The 16,821-nt window shown below is 43.6% G+C and overlaps 1 protein-coding gene across 2 annotated transcripts in view; it reads right to left on the bottom strand.

The window, feature by feature from the left end:
• Window positions 1-1,196: 1,196 nt before the first annotated feature.
• The window catches only part of CORO2B (coronin 2B), an 89,921-nt gene continuing 74,296 nt past the window's right edge, over window positions 1,197-16,821 (bottom strand). For both annotated transcript variants that reach the window (XM_073653476.1, XM_073653477.1), the window contains 9 exons: window positions 13,914-14,063; window positions 11,184-11,348; window positions 8,817-8,933; window positions 7,683-7,787; window positions 6,940-7,036; window positions 6,699-6,811; window positions 6,512-6,602; window positions 5,208-5,347; window positions 1,197-2,122 (listed from right to left, as the gene is read on the bottom strand). In XM_073653476.1, the coding sequence (XP_073509577.1) occupies window positions 1,991-2,122; window positions 5,208-5,347; window positions 6,512-6,602; window positions 6,699-6,811; window positions 6,940-7,036; window positions 7,683-7,787; window positions 8,817-8,933; window positions 11,184-11,348; window positions 13,914-14,063 (1,110 nt within the window). In that variant the 3' untranslated portion in view covers window positions 1,197-1,990. The remainder of the gene's footprint in view (window positions 2,123-5,207; window positions 5,348-6,511; window positions 6,603-6,698; window positions 6,812-6,939; window positions 7,037-7,682; window positions 7,788-8,816; window positions 8,934-11,183; window positions 11,349-13,913; window positions 14,064-16,821) is intronic.

The following is a 16,821-nucleotide window of genomic DNA, read 5'->3' as shown; positions in this document are numbered from 1 at the left end:
TTACACAACCAATTTTGGAACTTACCGTATATACTTGAGTATAAGCCCTCGACTTATACTCGGGTATAAACCCGAGTATATAGAAATTCCGTTGGTGGATAGTGGAGAGGGAGGGAGGTTGCAGCGGCAGAGGAGCAAGGCACACACTGTAGCCACTGCTGCAGCTACCACGTGTGCCCGCTGCTAAAGGGAAATGAATATTCCCTCTTCTCCACTCCCATGGGCGTGGAGAAGAATGAATATTCATTCTCTTTAGTAATGGGCAGAGAGGTGTGCTAAGCCGTGGCTCCTGCTGACAGTGCCCACTACTAAAGAGAATGCATATTCACTCTTCTTCACGCCCATAGTCCCGGTGTGGAGAGGAGTGACTATGCCGGCAGCAGCTCACATCAGGGTCTAAGAGCGCATGGCTGTGACGCCATGTGCTCTCAGATGCTGACATGAGCTGCTGCAGGAGAACAGGACGCAGTGCTGAAGCAGAGGTGAGGAAGGAAGGGGAGTATAAGTGTTTATTTTTTTATGTTTGCGGTGATGGGGCCATGCATAGTAGGATTGGGGGCTGAGGGGGCCATACATACCAGGATTGGGGGATGAGGAGGCCATACATACCAGGTTTGGGGGATGAGGAGGCCACACATACCAGGATTGGGGGATGAGGGGGCCACGCATACCAGGATTGGGGGGTGAGGAGGCCACGCATATCAGGATTGGGGGGTGAGGGGGCCACGCATATCAGGATTGGGGGGTGAGGGGGCCACGCATATCAGGATTGGGGGGTGAGGGGGCCACGCATATCAGGATTGGGGGGTGAGGAGGCCACGCATATCAGGATTGGGGGGATGAGGAGGCCACGCATACCAGGATTGGGGGGGATGAGGAGGCCACGCATACCAGGATTGGGGGATGAGGGGGCCATGCATACCAGGATTGGGGATGAGGGAGCAACGCATACCAGGATGGGGAAATTTACCAGTAGCTGCTGCATTTCCCACCCTAGGCTTATACTCTAGTCAATAAGTTTTCCCAGGTTTTTTTGGAAAATTAGGTACCTCGGCTTATACTTGAGTATATACAGTATTATTATTCCAATATCTATTAATTAAAATGTCTAAAAAATTCCATACAAACATGGCATAAAATTGTTCGTATCATTTTCTTATGAAATTGCACTAGATTTTTGAAGAAAAAAAAACACATCAGCATTCATCCTTTATTCTCAGCATCAGTTACAGAACATTCTTTGAAGTAAATGTCCATGATCTGTTTAGAAGGTTAATGATTTTAAATATTTCACTTTTGCATAGAAAGTGATGATTAGCAATAAATTAAAGGCCAACCAGCTAGAGTCAGGTCCGCCGGATTTATAGTGCTCTGCTGGAGGTGAGAAACATGGGCTAACTAGCATGGGAATGTGTGAAGGGGGATGTAAAGGATGCAGTTCAATAGGAAATGCTACAGGATATGGGAGAATGAGAATGGAGAATGCATCTGTAGAAGTTTTGGGAAGAAGCTCCCTAGTGCTTAATTTCTCAATATTCGTATGGCTTTATGGCCTTGTAAAAACCCCTGCTTCTTTAAGGAGGAATCAATCTCCATTGTTATTAGTTGCATAAATAAATATATTTCTCAGGTCTTGCCCCAAAGCTGGTACGACGAGATGGAAAGAAGTAACTACTTCTCCCACTATTCTTCCCTCTAACCTTGTGTCTTGTGTGAATATAGTTATTGGAAAATAACCCATCTAGACTGGTCGGGATCTATTAAACGGCAAGTATAGGAGGAATTAGTTCCATTTGGTTATATGCAGGAACCCTGCTGGATATATGGATAATCTGTGCAATTAGTGCAGTTGGATACACAATCCTTTACATGCCTCGGCAAGGCATTGGAGGGCTAGTTAGTCTATATACAGAAACCTCATGGAGCTCTCATATATGGCGAAGTCTGTTCCTGGTACAATACAATATATCTGTAGCGATGATGAGGGTGGCTAGCTCTCTTTCGGGCTATTCCTCAAGTTTCTAAGCTCCAGTTCCAGTTGTCGGATGAGGAGGTCTCTCTGGGCCATCTGTTCCTTCAGACGTCGAATCTCCTCCTGCTGCCGATAGAACATGCGCAGCAGCTGCAGAGTAAGGGAAAAGCACAATCAAAAGCATAAGACGTCACATACATGCTATTTCCATGTAATGTGTCGAGTAGTAATTTTGTTAGTGAAGGAAGCGTGAAGAATTAAAGAGCATTCCCGTCAAAATGTATAATGGTATCATTTTATCTACATTGGTGTGAACAAGTGTTTGCCCCCTCCCTGATTTCTTATTCTTTTGCATGTTTGTCACAATTCAGATCACAAAACAAATTTAAATATAAGACAAAGATAACACAAGTAAACACATGATGCCATTTACATGAAGGTCTTTATTACTAAGGGAAAAACAAATCCAAACCTACAGGGCCCTGTGTGAAAAAATGATTGCCCCCTAAACCTAATAACTTAGCAGCAACAACTGCAATCAAGCATTTGCAATAACTGGCAATGAGTCTTTTACAACACTCTGGAGGAATTTTGACCCACTCATCTTTGCAAAATTGTTGTAATTCAGCCACAGTGTTTCCCAGCATGAACAGCCTTTTTAAGGTCATGCCACAGCATCTCAATCGGATTAAGGCCAGGACTTAGACTAGGCCACTCCAAAGTCTTAATTTTGCTTTTCTTAAGCCATTCAGAGGTTGACTTGCTGGTGTATTTTGGATCACTGTCCTGCTGCTAAATCCAAGTGCGCTACAGCTTGATGTCACGATCAGATGGCTGGACAGTCTCATTCAGGATTTTTTGGTAGACAGCAAAATTCATGGTTCCATTTACCACAGCAAGTCTTCCAGGTCATGAAGCAGCAAAACAGCCCCAGACCATCATACTACCACCACCATATTTTACTGTTGGTATGATATTACTTTTACTGAAATGCTGTGCTACTTCTTCGCCAAATGTAATAGGACATACACCATCCAAAAAGTTCAACTTTTGTCTCGTCAGTCCACAGAGTATTCTCCCAAAAGTCTTGGCGATCATCAAGATGTTTTCTGGCAAAACTGAGACGAGCCTTTATGTTCTTTTTGCTCAGCAGTGGTTTTCGCCTTTGAACTCTGCCATGCATGCCATTTTTGCCCAGTCTCTTTCTTATGGTGGAGTCATGAACACTAATCTTAACTGAGGCAAGTGAGGCCTTCAGTTCTTTGGATGTTGTTGTAGGGTGTTTTGTGACCTTTTGATTGAGTCATCTCTGCGCTCTTGGGGTAATTTTGGTCGGCCAGCCTCCCCTGGGAAGGTTTACCACTGTTCTATGTTTTTGCCATTTGAGGATAATGGCTCTCACCGTGGTTTGCTGGAGTACCAAAGCTTTAGAAATGGCTTTATAACCCTTTTCAAACTCATAGATCTCAATTACTTTGTTTCTCATTTGTTCCTGATTTCTTTGGATGGCAGCATATCTATCTTTTGAGGATCTTTTGGTCTACTTCACTTTGTCAGGTAGTGTCACGGGTATGTCAGAGGTGACAGACAGTTGCCCTGCTGTGGTTTGCAGGAGGTCTCCACGTTTGGCAATGCAGACAGCTACCTAGATAGGAAGCTGTGTTTAGGACCCAGCCACTACCTCCCTTTAGTCTGGGTGTATTTATACCTGGTGTGTCTAGGTGGGCGTGGCCGGTTATAATGTGACGCCAGGTGTGAGTGCAACACAGAGGGGAAAGGGAGCCCAGACATTAAGGAAAGATGTGCCTACTAATCTGGACTAGCGTCATCCTGTCTTCCCCTTTTGTCTTTAGAGTTCTAGCTGAGGTTGACTAGTGCTCATCTCCCTCCACCCCCAGCTTTAGCCTTACGCCAGGGATACTAGGGCGAGGCACTTGATCGGTGACAGCTGTGGAGACTGTATAGGGGGAGACAGTGTGACACTAGTCCAGATTAGGAGGTCACCTCTTCCTCCTTTCCCTAGTGTCTGGGCTCCCTTTCCCTTTCTCCTCTGTGTTGCACTCACACCTGGCGTGACAGGTAGGTGCTATTTAAGTGATTTCTTAACTGAGAAGAGGCGTGGCAGTAATCAGGCCTGTGTGTGGCTAGGGAAATTGAACTCAAAGATGTGATAAACCACAGTTAATTTTGTTTTAAGGGGGGTGGGGGGGGATCACTTTTTCACATAGGGCCCTGTAGGTTTGGATTTCTTTTTCCCTTGATAATAAAGACCTTAATTTAAAAACTGCATTTTGTGTTTACTTGTGTTATCTTTGTCTAATATTTAAAGGGAATCTGTCACCCCCTGGGAGATATGAGACCTCTACTATGGGCATACAGGTTATAGAAAAGTAAATCTGTACTTACTTGTATGGCCCATAGTAGTGGTTTGATTGCAGAGAAAAGTGTTTTTTATAAACTTTTGCTCAGGCCTGGCATCCCCCGGACGCCAACAAATCCCCGTCTATCTATTTATTATTCCCTTAAATCCCCACCTATATGCTTAGTTACCATATTTTTTGCTTCATCCCGGCTCAGTCTCTGTGCACTGCGCCGCAGGAATCTATTACGCTGGGCCGGGAGGAAGGAAAGCGCACTCTATGTGAGCTCTATGTGAGCGGCGCTTTGCGCATGCTCGGGCAGTCAGGGAGCACAGTGCACGTCACAGGGGGGGCCGAAATGGTAACTAACCATATAGGCCGGGATTTACGGGAATAATAAATAGATAGGCGGGGATTTCTTGGTGTCCGGGGGATGCCAAGCCTGTGCAAAACAGAGTTTATGAAAACACTTTTCTCTGTCATCAGACCTCTACTACGGGCCATACAGGTACGTATAGATTTACTTTTCTATAACCTGTATGCCCATAGTAGAGGTCTTATATCTCTTAGGGGGTGACAGATTCCCTTTAAATTGGTTTTGTGATCTGAAACATTCAAGTGTGACAAACATGTAAAAGAATAAGAAATAAGGAAGGGGGCAAACACTTTTTCACACCACTGTTTATAGTTCCTTCTTGAAGAAGTTGGCGTCTTTAGGTATAATCTTTACGAGTATGTGTAAAACATTAATGTAGCCAATTTACTAATACATGAAAATACAATAGTAAAATTGTCAGCAATTTATCCCCATCTCTCTTGCTTCTGTATAACTAGGGGGAAATGTTAAATCATAGTCTAGAAATTAATTCACTTACTTCATTTTCAGTTCGAGGAGGCACATTTTCTAGTAGATCAATGCCATTTACCACCAAACTCTTCTTATCTTTCACTGGTGCTTTAAATGTAACCTTGGACTCTTTCCGGTACCCCTCTTTCAGACTTCTCAGCACAGGATCTATTGAAAATGGTTTGATTACTCGCAGCCTATATTAATAAATATATAAGCATCCTAGACTCTTACATTGAGAACAGGACCCTGGTTCACATTGATCGAGGTAAGTACATTTAAAATGCAAGTCTTTAGCACCAGACATGATTCACGTGCAGCATTAATTTATGCATTCATTAAAGAGATATTCCCAGAATAAAAAAGTTATCCCCACTGTTAGAAAGGGCATGTGACTGATCATGGGGGCCCGACAGCTGGGACCTCTTTTGATCCTTAAAATGGGGCTCTGGATCCTGAGAACCCCGTCTTTGTTGGAGCGGAGGTGCACATGCTCGATCTTCACTCCATTCTTTTTCTATAGGACTGCCAAACAGAGGCAAGTGTCTATGCTCAGCTTTCTTTGACAGTCCCATAGACAATGCATGCACAGCCGCATCCAAGACGAGACTCCATTCCTGCGATCTCTAGGTGTCATCAGTAAGTTATCTCCTAATATATGGATAGGTGATAAAGGAGTATTCCTAGAATCAAAAATTAACTTCCACAAAATGGGTAAGGTATATCGCCATTGTTCGGGACTTGCACATAAATGTGATTTTTCCCTTAATGAGAACCTGTCTCCTGATTCATATTGCCCAAACTGCGGGCAGCATCAATCGTGCAGCAAGGTATGTTTTTCTCGTAACTTTATAGATAACTGCTGGTCACCATAAGAAGAGACCAGACTAGTTGGGTGCAGCTGCTGGCTAGCTTTTCCCAGCACCGCTTTAGGTAATTGATAAGTCTCCTGCTATGGGAGAAACCTGTCAATCACCTGCAGCAGCGCTGGGAGGAGTCAACTTGGGCGTCTCCAGACTAGTCTGGTCTCTAGACAAATCTTTAAAGTACAGTATAACTTCTTTGAACTGCAACAGTGGTTCAGAGAAAAATATACCTGCTTGCATTCATGCAGTCAGGCTGACTGATGCTTCTTGCAGTTTGGGCAGCATGAATTAAGCGACAGGTTCCCTTTAATAGCGCTGTTTCTCCAGGAAGTGATTTGAGTAACGTGTATTTACAACCCTTAATAATACAGTACACAAATATATAAAACTGGCTGAAAAAGTTTATGTGGTCTGTAAATAATGCCCATACGTCCATTTCTGTAACTGAGCCCTATACTATGTTCACCTCTGTTGATGCCGCTCAGCCACTCGTTAGAACTTAGTGCAGGTTCTAGTCCTGGTGTCATAGGATAAATGTCCTCCTGATAAGTTTCTGACTATAAAAAAGAATAAATATATATATATTATTTTATGTGATGGCAATTGTCTAGATTAGTTTGTTTGTAGCACAGCTACATGTTTTACAATCTTACCCTTCTTGGAACGATCATAGATATAGGTTCTATTAGGTTCTTCAAAGTGATGAGCTTGTAAAAGCGGAATATCTCACATGCTGACACATCCAGTCCATGTTTTGGCATCACCCCTATTAAAAAAAATATCCTATTGTGAAGAGGATTGTCCAGGTAGGTTAGTTTTTACATGATATTTGTCGTAGTTTCCACCATAATAAGCACGTCTGCTCCCTACACATATTACGGGTTTGTATCTCACCAAGGCCTTTCTGTGGTGCGGCAGAACGGAATTCCATCAGGTACGTCAGGAAAGGTTTTTCCAAAGTTATTTCATAATATCGTATGTTCCCGTCTCCCTTAGATAAGAAAAAAGGAAGATAGTAAATACTATGAGGTCTCCTAAAAGGAAGCCAGTGCTGTTCTTAATCCAAAGAAATAAAAGGGTCTGTTAAGCAAATTCTGGGTCACGGTAGAAAATTCAGAACTTTTTTGATAATGGTGTAAAAGTGTGTCATCAGAATGTTTAAAGGGCTTGTCCATCTCTGAGGTCAATTTTTTAAACTTATATGAATGTATTTGGGGCTAAAATAATTTTTGCAATTCGCTTTCATTCCAAATTTTGTCTTGCTTTTATAAGCTCTCTGTTTCTTTGCAAATTCACTTGTGGTCATAAATGTGTTGAGAAGATCTCAGAAATAGGCAAATAAAGGCATTAGACTCTCTTTCTCAAGACCGTCAGAATGTGCTCACTGATGGGATTCCCAGTTAAACCATTCTTGCAGCCAGCAAGAGACAATGTAATAGAAGGCAAGTGGTGCAAATTTTTTTATGAAACCCAATTAAAAAGTTTTAGCCAAAAATACATGCATTTAATTAAGAAAAAATTGTCCCTAAAAGGTGGACAACTCATTGAAGAAATATGATTCTGCGGGCAGTAACTGCTGGTAATGATTTGCAGATTGGGCTGCATGAGAGGAGGTAACTAATATGGTGAGAGCTTACCTTTCCAGCAAGATACAACATGTGCGTGTCCATGTCGTAAAACGGAAAGAGCATCCCAGAAAGGCCATCTATTTCCTCTTCAACCATTGGCATTGACAAGTCCTCCTGAATACAGAGGTTACAAAATTGTACCATATCTTTTACCGATTGGCAAAGTTATTGGTAAAAAAGAATTATATACTGGAGATAAAGGGTTGTCCAAGATTTCAAATAAACATGTTTTACATAAAGATTATGCTAAAATGAAAAAAAAAACACCTGTTAAAGAGGACCTGTTGTCAGAGTAAAAGGGATTCGTGTTTAATCTTATTTTATTACCACTGCTCCCCTGAGCATTTTTTTTATATTATATGGCTCCAGAGATATGGACCATAATTTTCATTCATCATCAAGGAACTCTTTTAGCATACTCCAGAGCTGGATTCACAACCGCACAGCTCAGTTCTGCTGAAAGAAGAGCAGTAATCCTTCATGCCTCTTATGTGCTGCGTATAGCAGCGAGTCTCCACCCACTAAGTCGGAGAAAATTGTAGATAGTGCCAGTAGAGGGGAAAACTGCTGAAAAATGTGGAATACCAGTCATATAATAACCAGATACAGTGTTATTTCTCGTGTATACATGAGAGATTATTCTAAAAAGATAGCTGTAGCGACAGGCAAGGGCGGACATATCATTGGTGCAACCTGGGCAGCCGCACAGGGCCCAACAGATAAGGGGGCATATTTCCACCTCAAAAGTAGGTGGAACTCTGCATCATGATGAGTTATTGGCTGCAAAGGGCCCATATATTGTTCTTGCATTGGGGTCCTTTCCTATCTGTGTCAGTTAATCTTGACAGGTACACTTAACGTGATTATTAATAATTGTAACACTTTTTTTTTTTACACTTTTGGACAACTCCTTTAAGTTGACTATATATACAGATTAGGATCATCCATACCAGACTAAACTGGTAGATAAATGACAAAATGTATTTGCAGAAAGTTACAACTTTTCAGCAGAGGTCAGCCATTTTAAATTTAAAGAGAATGATTTGTCCGATTTCAAAATCGATCTTACATGGACTTATACAGAGCGCATATTGTAGTAATGTCAGAGAACGCAGCTTGTTGTGGCATCACAATTCTCCTCACCTGGTCCCACAATGCTATCTGTCTCGTATTCCACCTGGAGACGCCTGTTGTTAGCAGACGTTTCATGTCTCCCAGGAAAACAACACGTGTCACCCTGTGGTTCTTGCAGTTTGCTGCCTAATAAAAGAAAGACAAGAGAATGAAGAGAATTCTATGAAGTTCTGCATTTGGTGCCCTAGAATTGGAGGTTTCAAGCCCAAAACATTGAATAAAATTAACTTGAATATAGAAAGTTTTTATGTAACAATTAATAAAATGTCACTCCTAGAAGATGACCTATACTTCAAAATGTTTACCTGCTTTAAAGGGGTTGTCCAGGCTGAAAAGAAAAGTCTGAAACCATTCTATGACCAAGACTGTCGAATTGTGACTGTGCAACGTGCACATTGTCACAATTTCCCTGTATTGCCTATTTGGGTGGGTGGTCACGTGCAGACTAGGTTCTTGCACTTCTCTCAATTCTCTTTCATTGAGAATAGCCAGGAGAGTCTAGTTGTCACGTGACCACACATGCGGTAATGTGACCGCCCACTCGAGCAGGGAAGACAGTCATGATACTGCAGTCTACAGTTACTGCAGACTTTTCTTCTGAGTCCGGAAAACCCCTTTAATCCTTTCTAATATATTCCAAAAGTCGGATTACTGTGGCTCAATTACCTGGCCAGATAATGGTGGGTCAGCCACAGATACAGACAAATTAAATTTTGTGACCCAGTATTGTTAGATCTATCTATAGGACGCATGCACATCTTAGTATTTTGGCATCCGCAGGCCTGTTTGTTGCTCCAAATAATGAAGAGTAAGATAGATAAAGAGGAGGTGTACTGTAAATGGTAAAGCTATTTGTGCAGAGGTACCGGGTGATTGGTGCGGTCCGATCAGTTGCATCCCCACTGATAATGAGAACAAGGGGACATTTTTTATTCACAGACATATCATCACTCACCAAGACAAGTGTCTAGCTCTCCAGCAGTTTAGAGATTTTAATTTCACATGTCATTGATGTTTTTCGCATCCATAAAAAAAAATTTTAATCAGTGGGCTGAATCTGCTTTCGGTCAGTGTGTCAGTTTATACAATTTGAGGGCTGATTTTTCTCATATACAATGTAATCTGATGCAGAATTCCCAAGCTTCTCCTAGCAAACATTCCAAAAACAACCAGTAAAAAAACGGACAATTCACTGATGCATTCTTGTGATGTCCATTTTTTAACTGATCCTTTTAAATTGACTGGGTGAGTCCAGTCTGCAAAATGGACCAGAGGGGGGCATGGCTGTTTTGTTTTTTTTTAAAGAAGTTCTCCTCCCTTCAAAGTTTTCATCCTATTAATATGTTGCAATCATATTATATAGCACAGTTGGTCATTTTTTCTTTCTATCAAATTAATTTGTCTCTTTTCCATTAGTTCTATGACATCACATGATTAAATACAAACTAGCTGAATCCTTCTAAGCTCTATGTAAGAACAGGAAGTCTCTTTTACCAGCATGAGTCATCATTAGAACTACAATCCTACATCACTACAAAGTCCCCGGCAGGGGGGTGAGCAGAGGAGGTGGAGCTGGGCTGCCAGGGAATTTGCAGTGAGTAAAATTGTAGTTCTAATGATGACTCATGCGAGGAAAATAGACTTCCTGTTCTTACATAGAACTTAGAAGGTTTCAGCTAGTTTGTTTTTAATCATGTGATGTCATAGACCTTTTTAAATTACCATTGGCCAGCTGTCACAAAAAAAACAGCTGTCATGTGAATAGCCTCATACATTATTATGGGCCAGTGTACCTTTAGTGGAAAAACATGAGACACTGACATGAATAAGGGCTCATTCACATGTCCGACTTCCACATATGTGCGCTGTTTTTTTTTAATGAATCACACTGTACATTGCAGACTACGGCCCATTTCACATGCCCAAGTGTGGTCCAATTATTGACCAAACTCCCATGTCAATGAATGGGACCATGACGTGAATGGACAGCACACAGATGTCACCCTTGTTGTATCCAATCCATCGCAGGCAGGGTCCTCTCTCCTCCAGTACCAGTCGGTGACTTCTATTGTCTAAGATTATTGTACTTGTTTTTTATTATGTATACCCCTTTTCACATGGAAAGAGCCTTGGAATAAATGGCGCTATAATAATAAATATTAATCCACGTGCTGTCTGTATCAAACTCAGATGTGTCAGTTCAGCCTTATTGTAGCAAAGGTACATGATGGGTAGATTTAAAATTAGGGGTGAGGATAGTGGTGCATATTTTGTCACCGTATTTAGTGCCCATATAACTGTAATAAAGCCTATGACATGGGTTACTATATAGTTTAGTGGATGAATAGGGATAATAAAGTTATATTCTTTAATTACCTGCAGCACCCGTCCGGAGCGAGGTTCCAGCACGCGCAGTTTCTTGTCCTTGCAGGTTGTGGCCAGTAGACTTCCATCCGTATTAAATGACATACAGAGGATAACGTCTGTGTGACAGTCTATCATCTTCACTGCTTCCCCTTCTTCCAGGTTCCATATCAGTATCTGAATAGACAGTAATGCTTACACAATCATTCTGTTCATCATCAAGAAAACAGAATAGTCATCACTACTGATGGCAGGAACAATTCACGGCACTCTGATCCATCGGCCATTTCAGTGCTCTGTTACGGCTGAACGGGAGCCCTGCAAATCTCTTACCTTTGAGGGATCAATGGCACGGCTTTGATTAGCCGGGCTGGCGCCATGTCCTCGGTGTGTCACGCCGCGTTGATTACGTAATGTCAGCTCAGCTAATCAAAAGCCAACCTGGGGGTCCTGGAAGATAAGGGATTCACGAGCCTCTCGACCAGAGACTGCTGACCAGCCTGATGGACCCATGGACCCGACTACCACAAATCCGCTCATCTCTATTCAGCCCCTAACAACACTAAGCTCTAAGGCACCAATTCATCAAGGTTGATCTTGCCAGACAGAATTCGTTCAAAAATTTGGCTAAAAATTTTGCACAACTCAAAGTTGCGCAAAAATTTTACATCTTTCATCATTTTTACACCAATGTTGGCCAGATCCATCAAAGTGGGTAGGACAGGATGTGGTGAAGCCCGCCCGGCAAGGTTATCATTATTTACGCCACTTGAGTAAATTATGCCAGAATTGTACGTCAGCATTTTATTTGAGGAAGGTGTATGCCTCTTAGTGAATTAGGTGCATCTTACACCAGCGCTGTATTAATTAAGACTGTCATACAAAACGTCTTCAAGGGAATCTTATCAGATTTTTGCTACTTAATCTGGAAGTAGCATAATGTAGTCAAAGAGGCTGTAGCTTTAGTGCGGTGTCACTTACTGGGCTGCTTGGTGTAATTTTCATAAAATCACTGTTTTATCAGCAGGAGATTATCACTAGAGGAATAGTAATCCTGCTGCCAGGTAGTCCAACCACGCCCCCACCAATGATTAGCATATTTCTGCCTATGCACAGTGTAAGCTGAAAAGCTGCCAATCAGTGGTGTGGCCGGGGTTATACAGAGCTCAGCATTCAGAGAACTGCTAGATCTGCAGAAGATAAAACTATTTTTAATCAAAACTGCAGCACCCAATAAAGTAAGTGACACATTGCTGGAATCAGGCTCTCTGCCTCTACATCATGCTGCTCTCAGATGAGGTAGCAAAAACACAGTGACTAAATCCCTTTAATTGGGCCATATGTTTATGTGAACAAGTACAAATTTTTTGCTGCAGATTCTTCTACAGATCTGCACAATATCTACAATAAAGTCTGAATGTCTTTCATCAGATTTGTTGCAGAATCTGCAGCATATGTTCCCTGATTTCATCATATGCATTGCAAAGGGTAATATGGGTGATGAAAATCTACAACATAATTGAAATGCTGTAGATTTTTGCTGCTACTGAAATACACCGTGGATTTTGTAATCCAATCCAGACAGGAAATCTGCCGCGTATCCACCATGTGTCAACATACCCTAAAGGTGCTCATAAACCTTCAAAAGCCAATACCTAAAAGATTATTTGATTGCTAGATATTCCTCCAGACTCCCACAAACACATGCACACTCAGTTCAGCAGAGCATACAAATGGAGTAAGTTTCTGCCAGATACCACTGGTGGCAAGTTACCTTTCATAAGAACAAAGGGGGGTTGAAATTGAACATACCTGATTCTTCTCATCCCGCCATATCATGGGGGGTATTCAGGCCCTCAAACACATAACATAATTGTCCAGTATTGCCAAAATTGGTGGGTTTGGCCAACTTTGCTTAATATGTATGGGGGCCCCTAAGGTCATGTTCACACGTTCAGGATTCAGAACCTAAATTCTGACAAAATGGACTGACATTCTGCTTAAGGCAAATTTGCCCCTTGTGAATATCGGATGCCATACTAAACAAAGCTCCCTCTCAAATCATGTTTTTAGCAGCTGATTAATGGGTATGGACACATTTGGGAACTTTGTTTTTGTTACTTAAATGCATGTATTTTGGGGGTGAAAATCATTTTCTCATTTAAGTTTCATGAAAAATGTTAACTTCTTTACCTTTTTCTGAGCTTCTCTAAGCTGTGCACAAAGTTCAGCTCAACGTTGATGTGGTCTTCAGTCATATATCAACACAGATGAGCTCAGAAATGGACAGGAAAAAGTAAGATTGCATTTACGCTGAAAGATTAACATGAATGAGCGTGTGAACAGGACCATGGCAGCCTCTGCGCACCGAATGATCTATTACAATTCGCTCAGTGCCTTCTTTTCTGCGGTCTGCCTGTGTATATAGACTACTGATGGGTAGAGGTTTACCAATACTGATCGGCAGTCATTTAGTGCCACCGGTTGGTCCATGTAAGTGGACCCTTGCAAACCCTCAGAAGGAGTTCAGTGACAGATTGTTACATAACTTATTCTGCAACCAACTATGAGCAGGGAAAAACAGACTATAGATGGAAAACCGTGCAACATTTTTAATGCAACCCAATCATAAAAATTATTTTTACATGCATTTAGGTAAAAAAAATGCCACAATGGTGCCCACTTTCTTCAAATTTATCTGAAATAAAAAGAAAAAAAAAATTATAGACAGACATTACTGACCTTGTAGTCATACCCGGCGCTGAACAGTATATTGTTAGCAGTAGGGTGCCATTCTACGAGTCCCACTCTGCGACTGTGTCCGTACAGCTCCAATACTGCTTCAGTCATGTTCTTCTTGAGTCCGCCATCTGGAATTTCCCATATTCTCACCTTGGGAAAAGATGTCATTTTAGTTTGTTTTATTTAAAAAGGAACCTGTTACCATATTTATGCCGCCCAAAATACAGTCAGCGTGAACCAGAGCCTGGCTGCGCGATTGCAGCCATGTATGTCTTAGGCCACAGTCACACTATCAGTATTTGGTCAGTATTTTACCGCAGTATTTGTAAGCCAAAACCAGAAGTGGGTGATAAATACAGAAGTGGTGACGTGTTTCTATTATACTTGTCCTCTGATTGTTGGACTCCTGGTTTTGGCTTACAAATACTGATGTAAATACTGACCAAATACTGAACGTGTGAATGAGCCTTACTCTGAAACACTGCGGAGTTTCAGAATACACATACTTTGAAAAGCCGGCAGTAGACTGTACGTCCCAGCTGACTAGTCTGATGCATTTTCTGGCGGATTCCCCACGCCCTGCTTCCCATGACTGACAGGTCTCTCTCTATGTACACATGACGCACCCCCTGGGCCATGTTCAGGGGATACCCGGAGCCGGATCTGGGTAGGGGTAGTAGTCCTTGTGGCGGTGACCCGGTCCGTGCCCAGGGTGTCAAACTAAGTGGCAGTCTAAGGCAGTAGATGTTAATTTGATCGACTACGCCACCCGTTGAGTGCGGCTTTGAAGCCGCCGCTGCAGAACAGTCCGCTGAGGCCGGTGGTATGGGTGCAGCGATGATGTTATAACCCCCAACGGGAGGGGTATGGCCTCAGGGCAGCAGGTGTGGATGATGGGTGTAGTTATGTTGTAGAAAGGAGAGGCAGAGACGTGAGATGCAGTTTCAGGGGTTTTACTCACAAGTGTTCTCTCAGTCACTCTGGCCTTGAGTGACCACCCGAGCCGTGCTGCGTCCACCAGGTCCTGGACTCGGCTAACCCCCAGGCAGTTCTGGAGCGTGGTCCTGAGCTCCCTTCTCCCTCTCTTTCTCCTGGCCGTTCCCACCAGGAATCCACCTTTGGCCGGCTCCCTCGGGTCTCTTGGTGGTCAAACCTCCTCTGGGTTCCCTGACCCTATGCTTGGTGTGCCTTTCTGGTGGATTTGGTGAGGGTCGTGGCAAATCTTGACCACGACCTCCGGTTCCTGGCTGAGGATAAGTGGCCTCCACCAGTTCGGGTTCCGGTACCCGTGTCCGCCAACCCTTCACCCTTTCTGGTCTGTTTCTGGGGTTCCCTCTGTCTTTCTCTCTGGGTCCTTCTTATTCCTCTCTCTGCAGGCCTTGCTCTGGAGCTGGGCCCAGCCGGAGCCACAGCTCCCTGTCAGCCCTCCTGGCTGAGCTCCCCTGCTAAAAAGACCCTGTCCTAAGATGGTGCCCACCTTATATACCTCCCTCTATGTGTGAGCCCAGGTGACTAGCACCCAATGAGCTCCTAGCTTTACCCAGAGTACTCCCCCTATCTGCCCCTACACTACTGGGATGTTCCACCCCCCTCCCACTCCAGCCAGGGACAGACGCTGTCGTACCTGCACATTTACTTGGTGGGAGTACCGTAGTTCTGTCCCCCGGAAATGGGATGTATGTAGTGCATGCAGCCTACTAAGCTCAGTTCCACACTCCATCCTTACCCGGGAGTGGAATACCACACCTCTGGCTTGAGGTGTAATACCCCTGTAGCAGCCGAATCCTCAGGGTGCTACATTCCCCCCTGGTAAATCACAGCACGTCCTCGGGCTGTAAAAGAGCAAAAACATAAAACATACAAGCTTTTTAAAGTGCACTACATATAAAATATATAAACAGTAACCCTCAATCATCCCTTTATGGGAGGTACTTCTCTTTTAAAATGTTACGGACACATCATAAAATAATATTAACTCTTTCATCATAATAAAACTTTTCATATAAAAAATTTTTGACCTCTGGCCACTTGTGCAAATTGTGACCAGGTAAGTGCCACAGTCTCTGGTAGAAAAAACAGTTTCCTATAAAACCAGTAGGGGGCGCTTTAAGAAGCGCAACTATTTACAAGGGATATGGCCGCTCTCAGTCCTCGGCCAGTGGGGAAAAGGGATGGCTGCTCACAGTCCTCAGCCTGTGGGGAGATGGGACACACTGGAACAGTTCACTGGTCCCAACGGGGACTATATCTTACTGGCAACAGTTATTGTACCTTCACGGGTAACTATTTACAGTGCTCCTACTGTACATCAGTGGCGACGTCCTCCTGCTCCTGCCTGAGGGTAATCTTCAGACCCGTCCGGGTCCTCTTGTTCCTCCTCACACCGCAGCTCCTCCTCAGTCAGGTGATGTACATGAAGGGCATAGGGTCCTTTGGCACACTGGTGCCGGGTGAAGGTGACCTCATCTCCCAGGTAAAGGTCACGACCTCTGTGTCCCTCCGGCAGATGGCTTTCTACGTCTCTGCGGGTGACAAAGACGTCGCCGGGGGTTCTGTGGTCCCGTATAAAACCCCACCCGTGCTCCATTTGGAATTTTATTACAGTCCCGCTGGCACGGGGACCGTGGGCAGTACGGGGGTTTCTGCGGGCCCGGCGCTTTTGCTCGGCGCTCTGGACTTGGAGCCGCTCCTCGCGGACCCGCCTCTCTCGTCGCTCCTTAGCAAATACCTCCAATTGTTGCCGGCAGCACTCCGTATGCTGGGCTGCGGCTGCCCGGGTCTCCTCGGTGAATCCCATCAGGTGCTCACCGGTAGGGTCCCACTCAAATTGGGCGTCCTCCAACGGAAGCGGATCGAGTTTGGCGGGCGCAGGAGCCGGAATTAGAGGCTCATCCAGAGGCCGTTCCCT

Source organism: Phyllobates terribilis, unplaced genomic scaffold (assembly GCF_046119375.1).
Source record: "Phyllobates terribilis strain yellow unplaced genomic scaffold, ASM4611937v1 Scaffold_11__3_contigs__length_659146591, whole genome shotgun sequence".
Lineage (NCBI taxonomy): Eukaryota > Metazoa > Chordata > Amphibia > Anura > Dendrobatidae > Phyllobates > Phyllobates terribilis.
This window is presented reverse-complemented; position numbering and strand designations above follow the sequence as displayed.